General features: G+C 35.6%; 1 protein-coding gene across 1 annotated transcript in view; it reads right to left on the reverse strand.

Annotated features, from left to right (window-relative positions):
• LOC125665904 (tubulin monoglutamylase TTLL4-like) overlaps nt 1-14,972 on the reverse strand; it is a 59,818-nt gene continuing 44,846 nt past the window's right edge. Inside the window, exons 14-18 of the mRNA XM_056151134.1 lie at nt 14,259-14,370; nt 11,771-11,981; nt 10,110-10,183; nt 9,182-9,279; nt 1-7,414 (exon numbers count right to left, since the gene is read on the reverse strand). Of these exons, the coding sequence (XP_056007109.1) occupies nt 7,234-7,414; nt 9,182-9,279; nt 10,110-10,183; nt 11,771-11,981; nt 14,259-14,370 (676 nt within the window). The 3' untranslated portion in view covers nt 1-7,233. The remainder of the gene's footprint in view (nt 7,415-9,181; nt 9,280-10,109; nt 10,184-11,770; nt 11,982-14,258; nt 14,371-14,972) is intronic.

Below are 14,972 nucleotides of genomic sequence, written 5' to 3' on the forward strand. Positions count from 1 at the left end.
AACAACTTGTAACATTTATTCAACATTGATCAAACTTGGCACGTTCATTTATGCCTTTCTAACAATTAAGTACAGTCTAAGTAATACATAATCATATGGAGTTATACATTATCATCTTAACCTACATTACTATGCTATCACAGTGTGTGGGGGGGGGGGGGGATATAAAAAATTATACGTCAGCCTGTGGAAAACATGAACAAATTCCCTCTGAAAAGGCGAAGGATAACTTAGCGTGATTTTATCATACTCCACAAGTCACTGAGGAACCTACCCATAGAAATTCAAGGTCACAAAATTAGAGGTTGAGGTCAAAACCAATTCTTCATAACTTTCTTTAAAAAGATAAATGAAATTCTTCTTATTTATGGGGTATTTCTGCTTAACGTTTTTACTCTTATAAAGTCTGCACCATTCTTAAACAAATCCTTAAGTTTTAGATAGTCCCATTTCAGGTAACTATAATTACCAAAATACCCGTGATTTCACGGAATATCCTCAGAAAACACCGAAATACCCCCTAACTTACTTGTTCATTTCATATTACATTGTATTGTAATTCAAATATTTGTATAAGAAGTTTTTATATTAATAATTTATGGAATTTTTCTTGTATATTTCAAATTTTTGAGAAGTAAATTGTTCATCTCATTAAATACCCCCTTTAACTGTGAGAATAGAATCAGTTTGATCCAAGCAGATGATATTGCTTTCTTTATCTTTAACAAGAAGAAAATATTACCCGCTCAGCTTTTCTTGCGGGTAGAAGAGCACAATGATTTGTGTCATTCCTAAACATCAAACGCCAAAATAAGCTTGCAAATAATCATAATGAGAAAACAATCATTAATTGTTCACTTAAAATAAAATAAATAAATACCTGTACCAGTATGTTTGTATGTGGCGATATTTTATCGACATTTATGATACATGTAGTTCCATGTAACAAGAGTTACGATTCTTGTCTCAAGCCGTCTCCGGTGTGAAACATACAAGAAAAATTCCATAAATTATTAAATACTTGGTTTGAAAACATTGTGTATTTCAGGGTAGGTTATGGTGGTATTTCGGTGCTTTCTGGGGGTATTTCGGTAAATCATGGGTATTTCGGTAATTCTATGTACCGCCCCATTTCCAATAAAAGAAAAAAAAAAAGAGAGAGAGAGGCAACGCTAAAGAAACATCGTTTTTGGCAATAAACTCCTGTCGGACATATCAAGTAATAATGAAATGATATAACCAAAGTAAACAAAGGGTAATCAAGCTGGTTTTCCAGATTTTGCAAAGAACTTTCTTTTGAATTTTTTTTCAGAGTTTGCAAATTACAAAAATGTGCAAGTCTCCTACAAGATTGAAACCCACTCTAACAAGCTAAGATTCTTTGTCATTACTGATTTCTGGTTGGTAAATCTCTTAACCACTAATCCTATACACACTACACAAATACATGCACTACAACACGTGAATCAGGGGCAGACCACTCTACCACTTCTTCTGATTCCCAGTGTGCAGGGTAACGTTCAATGTTTCAAATATTCAAAAAGCTTTTATAACAACGTCGTTATTCAATGTATGTGCTGATCAATACCACATCTCAGAATATCAGCACTTGATTTTCTGATTTTGAACAGATTTTTATATGCCCAAAAATTAATGTGATCTCTCAATACATAAATATTCATATAAAACAAGTTCCTAAATTATCAAGTTTTATATTTTCATAAAGAAATTTATCAAAGTTAACTGTATATATTTGATATACTTGTACATTAATACCACAATATTATCCCGTCTCCAAAATCAAGAAACGTGCCTCAAGTTATTCAAATTTTCACCCATACATTACTGTGAAAACATTTCAGCTGCTACATCACATGCATGTGTTACTGGGTTAGGTTATATATAGTAATAATTTCATCAGACAGACTAGTAGATTCTATAAAATCTCCATAATTAAATACAAATATTACACATCACATATAAATAAATAAAATGATAATATCTTGTAATTTATCACACTCCGGTATCCGCTTACCTCCCTTAGTTATCCCCCATTGGAAGTTCAGAAACTTGCATGATGTATAGACAAAAATGATCAGAGTAGGATGCATGCTAACAAATGACTTACAGACTAGGGTGATAATAAGTTACTGACAAAACTAGCACCATTTATGACTGCGAGTGTACTAACAGTGAATGGAATAACTCCAGAGGACAAAGGCCTTGTAAAACAAATACTTTCAATGACAGTATAATCATTCAAATAGTAATCTACAACTGTTCACATTTTCATCAATCCTTTTCCCCCCAAGTTTATGTGATATTGATACTGCAACGGAAATTATTTTATCTTAATACATACTTATTCACTCTTATATTACATGTATGTCTGTACAAAAAATCTTATTATGGTAATATTAGTGCTTTAAAATTTAATGGAATGTTACCCTACATCCTTTATTTCACCTTTTTAAAGAACTCATTTGTTTTGCCCAAAGCAAATACATGCACTATGCAGATATCTAAATAAATGACAATAGCGCAGCAATCTCCAATATAATTTTGTCAAGGCATTTATCCTCCCTAAAAACATGTTTATCAGGGGGAACAATTCTGTGATGGATCTACGAGGTGGGGTGTGTGCATTATTTTATAATCCAAAAAAGGGCTATTTTGAGGGATATGTCACCCCCTTTCTTTGGAGGGCAAAATAGTATCATTCAAAATAATCCCCCCTCGTTTGCAAATTTTCTGGATCTACCCCTATAATCAAATCATGTAGCACAGATCACTGACAACATTAAAATGTTATCATTTAAATCATGTAGCACATATCACTGACAACATTAAAATGTTATCATTTAAATCATGTAGCACATATCACTGACAACATTAAAATGTTATCATTTAAATCATGTAGCACAGATCACTGACAACATTAAAATGTTATCATTTAAATCATGTAGCACAGATCACTGACAACATTAAAATGTTATCATTTAAATCATGTAGCACACATCACTGACAACATTAAAATGTTATCATTTAAATCATGTAGCACACATCACTGACATTAAAATGTTATCATTTATGGAAGTTATTTCAAATACTGTAAAACCACCAATTTTCATGCGAGTTTTATTTTTATCTGTAACATTAGTGGGTGGGGCAAACATTTGAATTCATGTCCTCCAAAAAAATTGAAAAAGACACCATCTCCTCTTTCAACCAGGATGAATTCAAGATCCCACTACCCACATTATCTCAACTCTTCTGACCCCATGAAAAATGGTGTTATGTACAGTATTCGCCAAACATCATTAAAACATGTCATACGTGGAATGGAATGCTGCAGGCAATACAAGAAGGGTTTTAAATACAAAGAAAAAACATGAACAATTTGCTACTTATGGTAACATGGAAAATACCGGTATGTATATCAAACGTAGGCCGATGGAGTGGGAAGCTCTTCACAGCATTTCCTAATTAACATTATACTAATTAATCTATACAGGTACTGATTATAAAACATGGTACATACATTTCTATCAAAATACACAACATGAACAACATATAGGCCCTCTCATCTCACATCAATGCATCTTAAAAAAAAAACTTTTCCAAAATTCAATACAAAATTCACATCTGGCCCTTTTCTAGAATATATAAACTTTTCATGCACAATTCTAAAAAAAAAACAAAAACAAAAAAAACAAGATGTGTTTGTGAAACACAAATGCCCCCGATAATGGCCAATTCCGAAGATGGCCAAGGTCACAAGGGCAAATATCTTGGTACCAGTAGAAAGATCTTGTCAAAATAAATGCTCATGTACAACATGAAAGCTTTAATATTTACCATTTAGAAGTTATGACCAATGTAAACAAAAAATTAAAAGTAGGTCAAATGTCAAGGTCAAAAGGTTCAATACCCACGGAAAGGTCTTGTCACAAGGAATACTCATGTGAAATATCAAAGCTCTATCACTTACTGTTCAAAAGTTATTAGCAAGGTTAAAGTTTTCAAAAAGTAGGTCAAACTCCAAGGTCAAGGTCACGGGGTCAAAAATGTTGGTACCCACGGAAAGGTCTTGTCACAAGGAATACTCATGTGAAATATCAAAGCTCTATCTCTTACTGTTCAAAAGTGATAAACAAGGTTAAAGTTTTCAAAAAGTAGGTCAAACTCCAAGGTCAAGGTCACGGGGTCAAAAATGTTGGTACCTACGGAAAGGTTTTGTCACAAGGAATACTCATGTGAAATATCAAAGCTCTATCATTTACTGTTCAAAAGTTATTAGCAAGGTTAAAGTTTTCAAAAAGTAGGTCAAACTCCAAGGTCAAGGTGTCAAAGATGTTGGTACCACGGAAAGGTCTTGTCACAAGGAATACTCATGTGAAATATCAAAGCTCTATCACTTACTGTTCAAAAGTTATTAGCAAGGTTAAAGTTTCAGACAGAATGACAGACAGGACAAAAACAATATGTACCCCCGATCTTCGATCTCAGGGGGGGGGGGGGGGGGGGGGGGGGCATAAAAAAAAAAAAAGAAAAAAAAAAAAGTCGGTGTGTATACTATACAGCAAAATATATTCACTGTAAAAAATTAGAAACTCACTTTTGATATCAAATTAAATCTTGCAATAGTTAAAACAAAGGATTGGCTGGTGTTATGTTTGTTTACTAGAATCTGCACATCAAGAATTACTGGATTTCAATTCAAACAAAATTAATTTTTACATGGCTGCAAAAGACTGGCAGATTTTTTGCTAGGTTAGTAGAATTCTCAAGCGCTGCCACATATTGGACTAATGGACAAACTTGCTTAGGGTCACTTCATTAAAATATTTGTAGTAAAGACAGTCAATCTCATGAGAGGAAATATGCAACAGTTCCTATTGGTGGATCCAGGATTTTAAGGATGAGATGAATTCCAAAGCCTAGCTGCGACACATTTATCTTCAAAGAGGGGTACCTTTGGAAATGCTACACTTAGCTTTTGGGAGACTGGACAAAGGCTGGTGTTTTCCGATTAGATTTTGTATGAAAGTTAGCAAAATTACCAAAAGAGGTGATGTGAATTTTTCATTTCTTTTAAATTTTCACTATCTGTAACAACAAATGATTTCACTTCCGTGGAAATTTAAAGGTGGATTCTGGACTTGTACGGGGCTTTGTGCAGTCTCTAGGCAGTCTCTGAACACTTTTGTGCAGATGGAATGAAAAACCACAAAGAATATTTCTCATTTTGTGTCTCTGACTATTTTCTGTAGAAATCTTTAAATTTTACTTTTATTTTTTTTTCATATATGCCTAGTGTACACTAATACCATGTTTTTCTGGAATGTAATGTTTGTTAGTTATAAGTACCAAAGAAAAAAAAAGAAAATAAATAAATTAAATTAAAAAAAAAAACTTGGAAACTAAACTACTATGTGCTCATTATTTAAATATTTGCAGTGCTGCAATAAAAATCCAATACGATTTAGAAAATTTAAGTAAATTTACTGGGAAACAAAAGGAGGACGGAGCATATGTGTGAAAAAATTGCATATATTTAACTCGATGCCATAAATCAGGGGGCGTCATTTCACTCACTCCTTATAAACTGTAAGGACAAAATCCCTGTCACATTTTAACACCTACATGAATTAAAACATACAATGTTCTGGCAACTGCTACTCATATTTGGAATTAATTAATCAACATATTGTCAAGATTAATTAATACAGATTTGGTAGAGTTTTCAGCAACAATGACTTTGCACAATACATTCATTTCCTCCAATGTAAACAGGCCATTTGGGTTTATCAGGTATAACTTGTCATGTGGTGACCCATTTTATTCTCAGAAGCAAAATTGACTGCATTGAAATTTTAACAACCTGTAAAATTTTCATATGGTATCATTTAATTTTTCTCTTGGAGAAGGCCTGTATGAATTGAAACAGATTTCGAAGTTTTACAAGAGGCGACCGCCAATGGGAGGAGATCTTGCATAAATTATCAGTCTTGTCATCCGCATTGTCATCTTCATCGTCCGATGGATCAGCATCTAGTGAGAGAGATGACGTGGAGTCCGAATCAAGCAATGTCACACTCTCCGAAGACTCCTCACAGCTGAAAATGTAGGCAGCGGCAGTCAATACAACAATATTGCTCACTCCCTTTTTTAGTACATCAACTTGGTCACATCATTTTCTGTCTTTAAATATTTTTCTTCTTTATCACAACACTTAAAAATGCCAAATATTATTCAATGTTGGAGCGTTTCTGAGATCTTTAAAACCATACCTGACTGTTAATACTATACATGTATCTACAGGGAGTTTGGTTAAAACAACACACATCATGCACTATTTCAACAAAATACATGCAACTGGTGTCCAGGCTGTGATTAATTCCTCGCTTTCCCTAACCATCCATTCCATCCAAGACGATTTGTAGTATTTGGCACAAGTTGGCAATTATTGAAAAAAAGACTGGACGGTGTGGATATTGTGTCTCGTGTGACGGTAAATTGTATCACTCATTCCTAAAAGTAACCCTGTGGAAAATGTGAACTTTCTGAAGACTTTCCGTGTCTCGAGTAATGGTACATGGTACATCGTACTCTTAGGAACTTCAAAGAGGTAACCAAGTGACAAGAAAAATTATGTACAAACCCTGCACATCAAACACCCTGAATGAGACTTTAATTGAGCAAACTTATTTGAGACCTTGCACACATTCTAACATCCTGCTCACTTACAATTCTGCACAGAATTCACCCAAAGCAATATTCAAGCAGTAATACTGCTCCTGTTTGTATCACAGATTCTATGTAGAACACTCCATGAGTATGAGCTGAAGGCAGCAATGTTTGATAATGAACCAAGGCAAAGGATCTTGACAGTGAAGGCACAAATTGATTTCCTGTAACATACATCATAAGATGCTAAGGTACATATAAATGAAGGGCAAAGTTTCTTTAAAAGGGGACTATCCTGGAAGGGAAGCTGTACAAGTCCAATGTTAAGGCTTTCTATGATCCAGACTAGAAAAATTTCTCTGATGTCCGCAGTTGAATCCGTTTCTTTTTCCGATTAAGCTGAGCTCGCCGAACTGCATCCAAGCTAACATCGGCACTATGTCGGACTAACGGCTTCAGGACATGTCTCTGGTATCTTGCAGAATTAAACATGGGCATACTTCCATTGAAGAGTTCCTTAAGGGGAGGTAAGCGGACCGCCAGTCATCTGGAGGGAGTAGCAGCTTTGCTGACAGTTTGTGAAGGTGTGGGTGAGGTGAATGAAGGAGCTGACGACGAGGCGGAACTACACTGTGACAAGGTGCGGGCTGATCCCAACATGCTGTGACTGGGTGCTTTAGGAGGTTTTTTGCCCATTTTAGGCAGACCTGAGGACGATGATTGACTGTGGAGAGACAAAAACAATAACTGACTGGCTAAACATACAAGAACTAAACTAAATAATACACAATGCATGTGCAGCCTCCGTCCTAATGTATCCTAACTTCATATCCAATTTCAAATTATCTCAATCAGGTTCATAATCTTATATCTCAATTAGGTTAATAATCATTAATATATACTTATATCTCAATCATTAATATATACTTAATCTAAAAAAATCTTTTATTTTTTCAACATCCTTAATGAAATCTTTCATGTAGCTGCAAGACATGCAGATTTTTAATTGAAAGTTTTCCAGATAAGAATAATTTGATTGTTTTTTTTTAATTTCACATTCTTTATGAAATCTTCCATGCAATAATCAATCACTCTGTGACAGATGTAGAATGGAAGTTTTCCAATATATTGGAATTTTTCTAATAATTCACTTTAAAGCTATAAAAATGAGGCAGAATCGTGAGTGAGAATATCAGTGGAGAAGCTGTGAACACACAGTGGAGGAACTAAAGAAAACTTCACTGCTTGAATGGATCGATCATCTAATTAAATTCAGCTCTTTCTGACACGACTGTCATTAATTTCAAGATATGTAATAAATTCAAATTATCGAAACTTTTATTTTTCGTGTTTATAATTTAATAAACCAAAATGAATGACAAAATTGGAACAAACATACAAAAAATAAGATAGTTTACAACATTTTTATTACTTTACTTTGAACTTACCATAAGTAGATCCATCCAAACAAGTCATGTTACTAAATATCTCAACCAATAATTCTTATGTACACAAACACACAGACATATATATGTGAGTGTGAATATAACACCCTAACTGCATACAAATGCACTCTTTAAAATCACCAGTGACGGAAAATAACAAGGTGCTCTTTCTACAAGCAAAGTGACCGGTTAGTAATGTCTTGTAAGGGAACATTGTCTATATACAAGGACGATACAGATAATCTGAAGGCAATGTTTGAGACTGTTACATGTACATGTGTATCGTTAGTAATGCAACTACATGTTGTAGTAATTGAATAAAATTAAATCAAATGTCTAAACTTGTTACCCATACAGTATAGAGTAAGAAAATTCATTCTCATTCTTAGAATTCTACAATTAATAACATTTAGGGCAGGGACTTTCTTTCTCTATTATAGAAGGTAGCCCATATTTAAACATTTAACACCCCCCCCCCCCTAATTTCCTGAACATGAATCTCATTTTTCGGTGATTTGCGGGACTCGTATAGCTGCCTGTGCAATGCATGATGTATTACAATGAGTACTGTTCACTTTCAAATCACACGCATGTCGTGCTAATTCAGGGGTGGATCTTAAATTTTAAAACCTGATGACATCTGACTTACATCATTTTATACAAGGGAATCAAACTGCATGCTGCCCTATATACACACACAACAATCTGTATTAAATCTACAGTCTAGGTCAGGAATTTTGTTAACAGCTCAGAAATTGTTACACTTCAATAAATAACACACGTTATATACAGAATGTGGGCGGGGTGGTTCATGCTGGTTAACATTATACATGACAGGAGTTAATCAACATCACAGGCTCCTGGTTATAGCAAAATCAAATCTTATTACACAACAATATCAGCCTAATTCAAAGTCTTTCGTTAAACTGCAAACCATTGAAATCGTTAACATTGCCGGTACCATTCAATTTCTGCAATGCTGTATTTGCTGGTATACTTTTCAGATGGCAAAGAACCACATTTTGTTGTATTTAGGGGGCGTGTACCTGTGTTTGTGTGTGCCATCCTTCTCCACATGTTTACTGGGGGCGCTGTGTGTCCTGTTTTCGCCTCGATGGCTCAAAAGACCATTGGGAGGGCACCACTGTTAAATAGTAAGAAACCCATTTCATTTTTATCTGACAATTATTTCTCAACTTTGAACAATTAAAGATTATGACTGGGATTTGTGTGGATATACCTGAAGACTGGGATTTGTGTGGATATATCTGATGATTGGGGTTTGTGTGGATATACCTAATGTCTGGGATTTGTGTGGATATATCTAATGACTGGGATTTGTGTGGATATACCTAATGACTGGGATTTGTGTGGATATACCTAATGAATGGGATTTGTGTGGATATACCTAATGACTGGGATTTGTGTGGTATATCTAATGACTGGGATTTCACTGTGTGGATATACCTGATGACTGGGATTTGTTTGGATATACCTAATGACTGGGATTTGTGTGGATATACCTAATGACTGGGATTTATGTGGATACATCTGATGACTGGGATTTGTGTGGATATATCTGATGATTGGGGTTTGTGTGGACATACCTAATGACTGGGATTTGTGTGGATATACCTAATGACTGGGATTTGTGTGGATATATCTAATGACTGGGATTTCACTGTGTGGATATACCTGATGACTGGGATTTGTTTGGATATACCTGATGATTGGAGTTTGTGTGGATATACCTGATGACTGGGATTTGTATGGATATATCTAATGACTGGGATTTCACTGTGTGGATATACCTGATGACTGGGATTTGTGAGGATATACCTGATGATTGGGATTTGTGTGGATACACCTGATGATTGGGATTTGTGTGGATACACCTGATGATTGGGATTTGTGTGGGTATACCTGATGACTGGGATTTTTGGATATACCTGGTGACTGTGATTTTTAATATACCTGATGATTGGGGTCCTCCGTAGGATTTTGGAGATGAAGCCCGTCCTCACAAAATCCTTCCAGCATGGCAATTCCTGTTCATATATATAGGAAGAAATATTAATAAGAAATACATGGACCAACGGATTCCACACCTTATTAATTTCCACTTCTTAAAAGAGCATCAAGTGTTTGGGTTTGAACAGCATTTTCCCTGTACACATCTCATTTAAAGAAAACAAATCAATAACATGAGACGTCTCCAGTGAGTGAAAGATTCTCGAGAGGGACGTTAAACAATATACAATTAATCAACAACATGCAGTAATTGCCATTTCCTTAATCTATTCTGTCAAATCAAGCTGTCCTTAATTAGTGTAATTAACATTTTTCACCAATTCATAAAACAGGCAAAGAATTACAGAGTAGCATATGAATAGTCTCTCCACACTATAAAACTTGGTTACAGCAGACACATATATATAATGGAGATAAGCAACTCCTACAGCAGCATGTCTCCCGCTTAAAACATATGATGGTCCTACCTATAAATCGTTAATTAATTCCTATTTATTGGTTTGATAAATTGCTGCTGATTTAAGTTTATTTCACTCTTATCATAAATTGGAATTGAATGTATTAAGTTTTGAAATGATTTGAAGATCAACAAATATACTATTAACAAAAAAGTAGGCAAATCGTAAAAAATTTTCATGAAATTTTGCCGATTTTTTCAAGTTTGGGTTATGTGTCGCCTTTTGAAACTTTAATTTCATTTCACTTTGAAGTGAAACATCTTCTGAAAATATTGTATCTTGCTTGTTAGAGTGATAGGATGTGGAAGGCTTGAACTTGTCAATGACATCTTTCATTCTTGAGTTGGTATATGTGCATGTAATTTAAATCGGAGTGTGCATTTTTATTGAAAAACGGAGGACCGCAAGGTAACATGAGAAGTTGCTAATCTCTGTTATACATGTCTCTGGTTAAAGTGAATACGCTTATAACGAATTCCTGGTTTAAACAGAGTGATATTCATTCCCTAATTAGATAAAAATAATAATTTTTACTGATTGTTTATTGAAATACAGTGGGTTGATCAAGTTCCATCAATGATAAGGCACACACCAAGCTGTCTCTGATGGTCAGCGACACTTACTCAACTGACTACACTTCTATAGACGGTCAGCAACACTTATTCAACTGACTACACTTCCAGAGACGGTCAGTGACAAACTTAAACATGATTTGTTTTTGTTAAAACCAAATGTCTCCCCAGCTCCCTAAATTAAAAGTGTTCCAAATTACACCCCCTTCCCTTAATGTACTGCATGGTATGGAGAATTTTCCACTCATGTCTCTACTTCAGATGAACAGCCAAAAATTTTGACATGAAGTTTACAACTGTAGCTGTGAGGTTTCTTCATCATGCCAAGGCCTATTGCTTCTAAGGTCATATTTGAGAAACCCTCGACTTTCAATTCTAATATTCCGGATGCTTGGTAAAGGAACCGTCGCTACCTATGTTTAAGCGAATGGGCTCTAACCAGAGACTGCTGGCTGCGAATAGAGCGCACAAATGACTAAGCTACCACCACCAGTGTGTTTCGCTGAAGGATATCCCCAGCGATTTGATATCTAAATATGTATCACTATATTTCAGTTACACAATCTTTCCGTACCTTTTTGTTCCATCCTGTTAAATCTCTGAACCCACTGACTGACCAGGAGGTTGTAGTACCGTGGGGCCTCCATGTATCGCAAGTACTTGTGGGAAGATGGGGTTGGAAACACGCGCTGGAAGCAACCCTTCCTGCTGTCTTCATCGATGCACTCTGTCAGAACTCGAATATCATCTGGCGTCAAAACATCCAAAATTGACTGCAAAGTTTGCTAAATCAAAACAGAAGTAGGTTTAAATAGGAGTCGATTTAGGAGACCTAACCTTTAGTCTTCTAACGGCAACTATCATCACAACAATGAATAACAAATAAGTCCTGTATTGATGTCAGTAATTATAGTCGAGCCGCAATAATCTGGAATTTTATTCGAGGCAAGATCATTTGGAAAAATGAGACATCTTGATTTCTGAATTGCATCTAATAAAAGAAATACAGGACATGCCAAAAGTCATGTGCAAAGGAATACCATAAAAAACAAGAGGCCCATGGGCCACATCGCTCACCTGAGTCACCTTGGTCCATATCAGAAGATTTTCCATATCTATTTGCATGTAAAACCGTAGTCCCTATTATGGCCCCAAACCTACCCCTGGAGGCCATGGTTTTTGCAAACTTGAATCTACACTATGTCAGAAAGCTTTCATGTAAATATGAACTTCTTTGGCCCAATGGTTCTTGAGAAGAAGATTTTTAAAGATTTTCCCTATATATTTGTATGTAAAACTTTGATCCCCTATTGTGGCCCCATCCTACTCCAGGGGGGGGCTTGATTTCAACAAACCTGAATCTGCACTATATCAGAAAGCTTTCATATAAATCTCAGCTTTTCTGGCTTAGTGGTTCTGGGAAGAAGATTTTTAAAGATTTTTCCTATATATTTGTATGTAAAACTTTGACCCCCTATTGTGGCCCCATCCGACCCCCGGGGGGCCATGATCTTAGCAATTTATAATCTGCACTATATCAGGAAGCTTTCATATAAATCTCAGCTTTTCTGGCTCAGTGGTTCTTGAGAAGTTGATTTTAAAAGATTTTTCCTATAAATTTGTATGTAAAACTTTTATGCCCCCCTTGAGGCCCCATTCAATCTCCGGGGTCCATGATTTTAACGAACTTGAATCTGCACTATATAAAAAAAAAACAACAACAACAAAAAAACAAAAAAAACAAAAAAAAAACTTTGACCCCCTATTGTGGCCCCATCCGACCCCCGGGGGCCATGATTTTAATAATTTAGAATCTGCATTATATAAGGAAGCTTTCATATAAATCTCAGTTATTCTGGCTTAGTGGTTCTTGAGAAGAAGATTTTTAAAGATTTTCCCTATATATTTGTATGTAAAACTTTGATCCCCTATTGTGGCCCCATCCGACCCCCGGGGGCCATGATTTTAACAATTTAGAATCTGCATTATATAAGGAAGCTTTCATATAAATCTCAGCTTTTCTGGCTCAGTGGTTCTTGAGAAGAAGATTTTTAAAGATTTTCCCTATATATTTGTATGTAAAACTTTGACCCCCTATTGTGGCCCCATCCGACCCCCGGGGGCCGTGATTTTAACAATTTAGAATTTGTATTATATAAGGAAGCTTTCATATAAATCTCAGCTTTTCTGGCTCAGTGGTTCTTGAGAAGAAGATTTTTAAAGATTTTCCCTATATATTTGTATGTAAAACTTTGACCCCCTATTGTGGCCCCATCCGACCCCCGGGGGCCGTGATTTTAACAATTTAAAATCTGCATTATATAAGGAAGCTTTCATATAAATCTCAGCTTTTCTGGCTTAGTGGTTCTTGAGAAGAAGATTTTTAAAGATTTTCCCTATATATTTGTACGTAAAACTTTGACCCCCTATTGTGGCCCCATCCGACCCCCGGGGGCCGTGATTTTAACAATTTAGAATCTGCATTATATAAGGAAGCTTTCATATAAATCTCAGCTTTTCTGGCTCAGTGGTTCTTGAGAAGAAGATTTTTAAAGATTTTCCCTATATATTTGTATGTAAAACTTTGACCCCCTATTGTGGCCCCATCCGATCCCCGGGGGCCATGATTTTAACAATTTAGAATCTGCACTACCTAATAAAGCTTATCTATAAATTTCATCTTTTCTGGCCCAGTGGTTCTTGAGAAGAAGATTTTTTAATGACCCTACCCTATTTTTACCTTTTCTTGATTATCTCCCCTTGGAAGGTGGCCTGGCCCTTTATTTTAACAATTTAGAATTCCCTTTACCTAAGGATGTTTTGTGCCAACTTTGGTTGAAATTGGCCCAGTGGTTGTTGAGAAGAAGTTGAAAATGTGAAAAGTTTACAGACGGACAGACGGACGGACGGACGCCGGAATATGGATGATCAGAAAAGCTCACTTGAGCTTTCAGCTCAGGTGAGCTAAAAACCCTGAAGGATCCGGATTATTACTGTTTAGATAAATAAAGTTGGACTGAATATAATTTCAAAATATTATCATTGGATAATATGATGCCTACCTCATCTTGGTGTCTTTGGCAGTAGTAAGCATGTTTGGCACGCTCATCGGGGGCAAGTATACTGGTAAACAACCTTTTGTCCATACATAAGTCATTTGGGGGATGATAGGAACTGTAAAGGATATTGTTAGATATTACATAGTGCTCCTGTAAAGGACATTGTTAGATATTACATAGTGCCCCTGTATAGGACATTGTTAGATATTACATAGTGCCCCTGTATAGGACATTACATAGTGCCCCTGTATAGGACATTGTTAGATATTACATAGTGCCCCTGTAAAGGACATTGTTAGATATTACATAGTGCCCCTGTATAGGACATTGTTAGATATTACATAGTGCCCCTGTAAAAGATATTGTTAGATATTACATAGTGCCCCTGTATAGGACATTGTTAGAGATATTACATAGTGCCCCTGTATAGGACATTGTTAGATATTACATAGTGCCCCTGTATAGGACATTGTTAGATATTACATAGTGCCCCTGTATAGGACATTGTTAGATATTACATAGTGCCCCTGTATAGGACATTGTTAGATATTACATAGTGCCCCTGTATAGGACATTGTTAAATATTACATAGTGCCCCTGTAAAGGATATTGTTAGATATTACATAGTGCCCCTGTATAGGACATTGTTAGATATTACATAGTGCCCCTGTATAGGACATTGTTAGATATTACATAGTGCCCCTGTATAGGACATTG

This window comes from Ostrea edulis, chromosome 10 (assembly GCF_947568905.1).
Source record: "Ostrea edulis chromosome 10, xbOstEdul1.1, whole genome shotgun sequence".
NCBI lineage: Eukaryota > Metazoa > Mollusca > Bivalvia > Ostreida > Ostreidae > Ostrea > Ostrea edulis.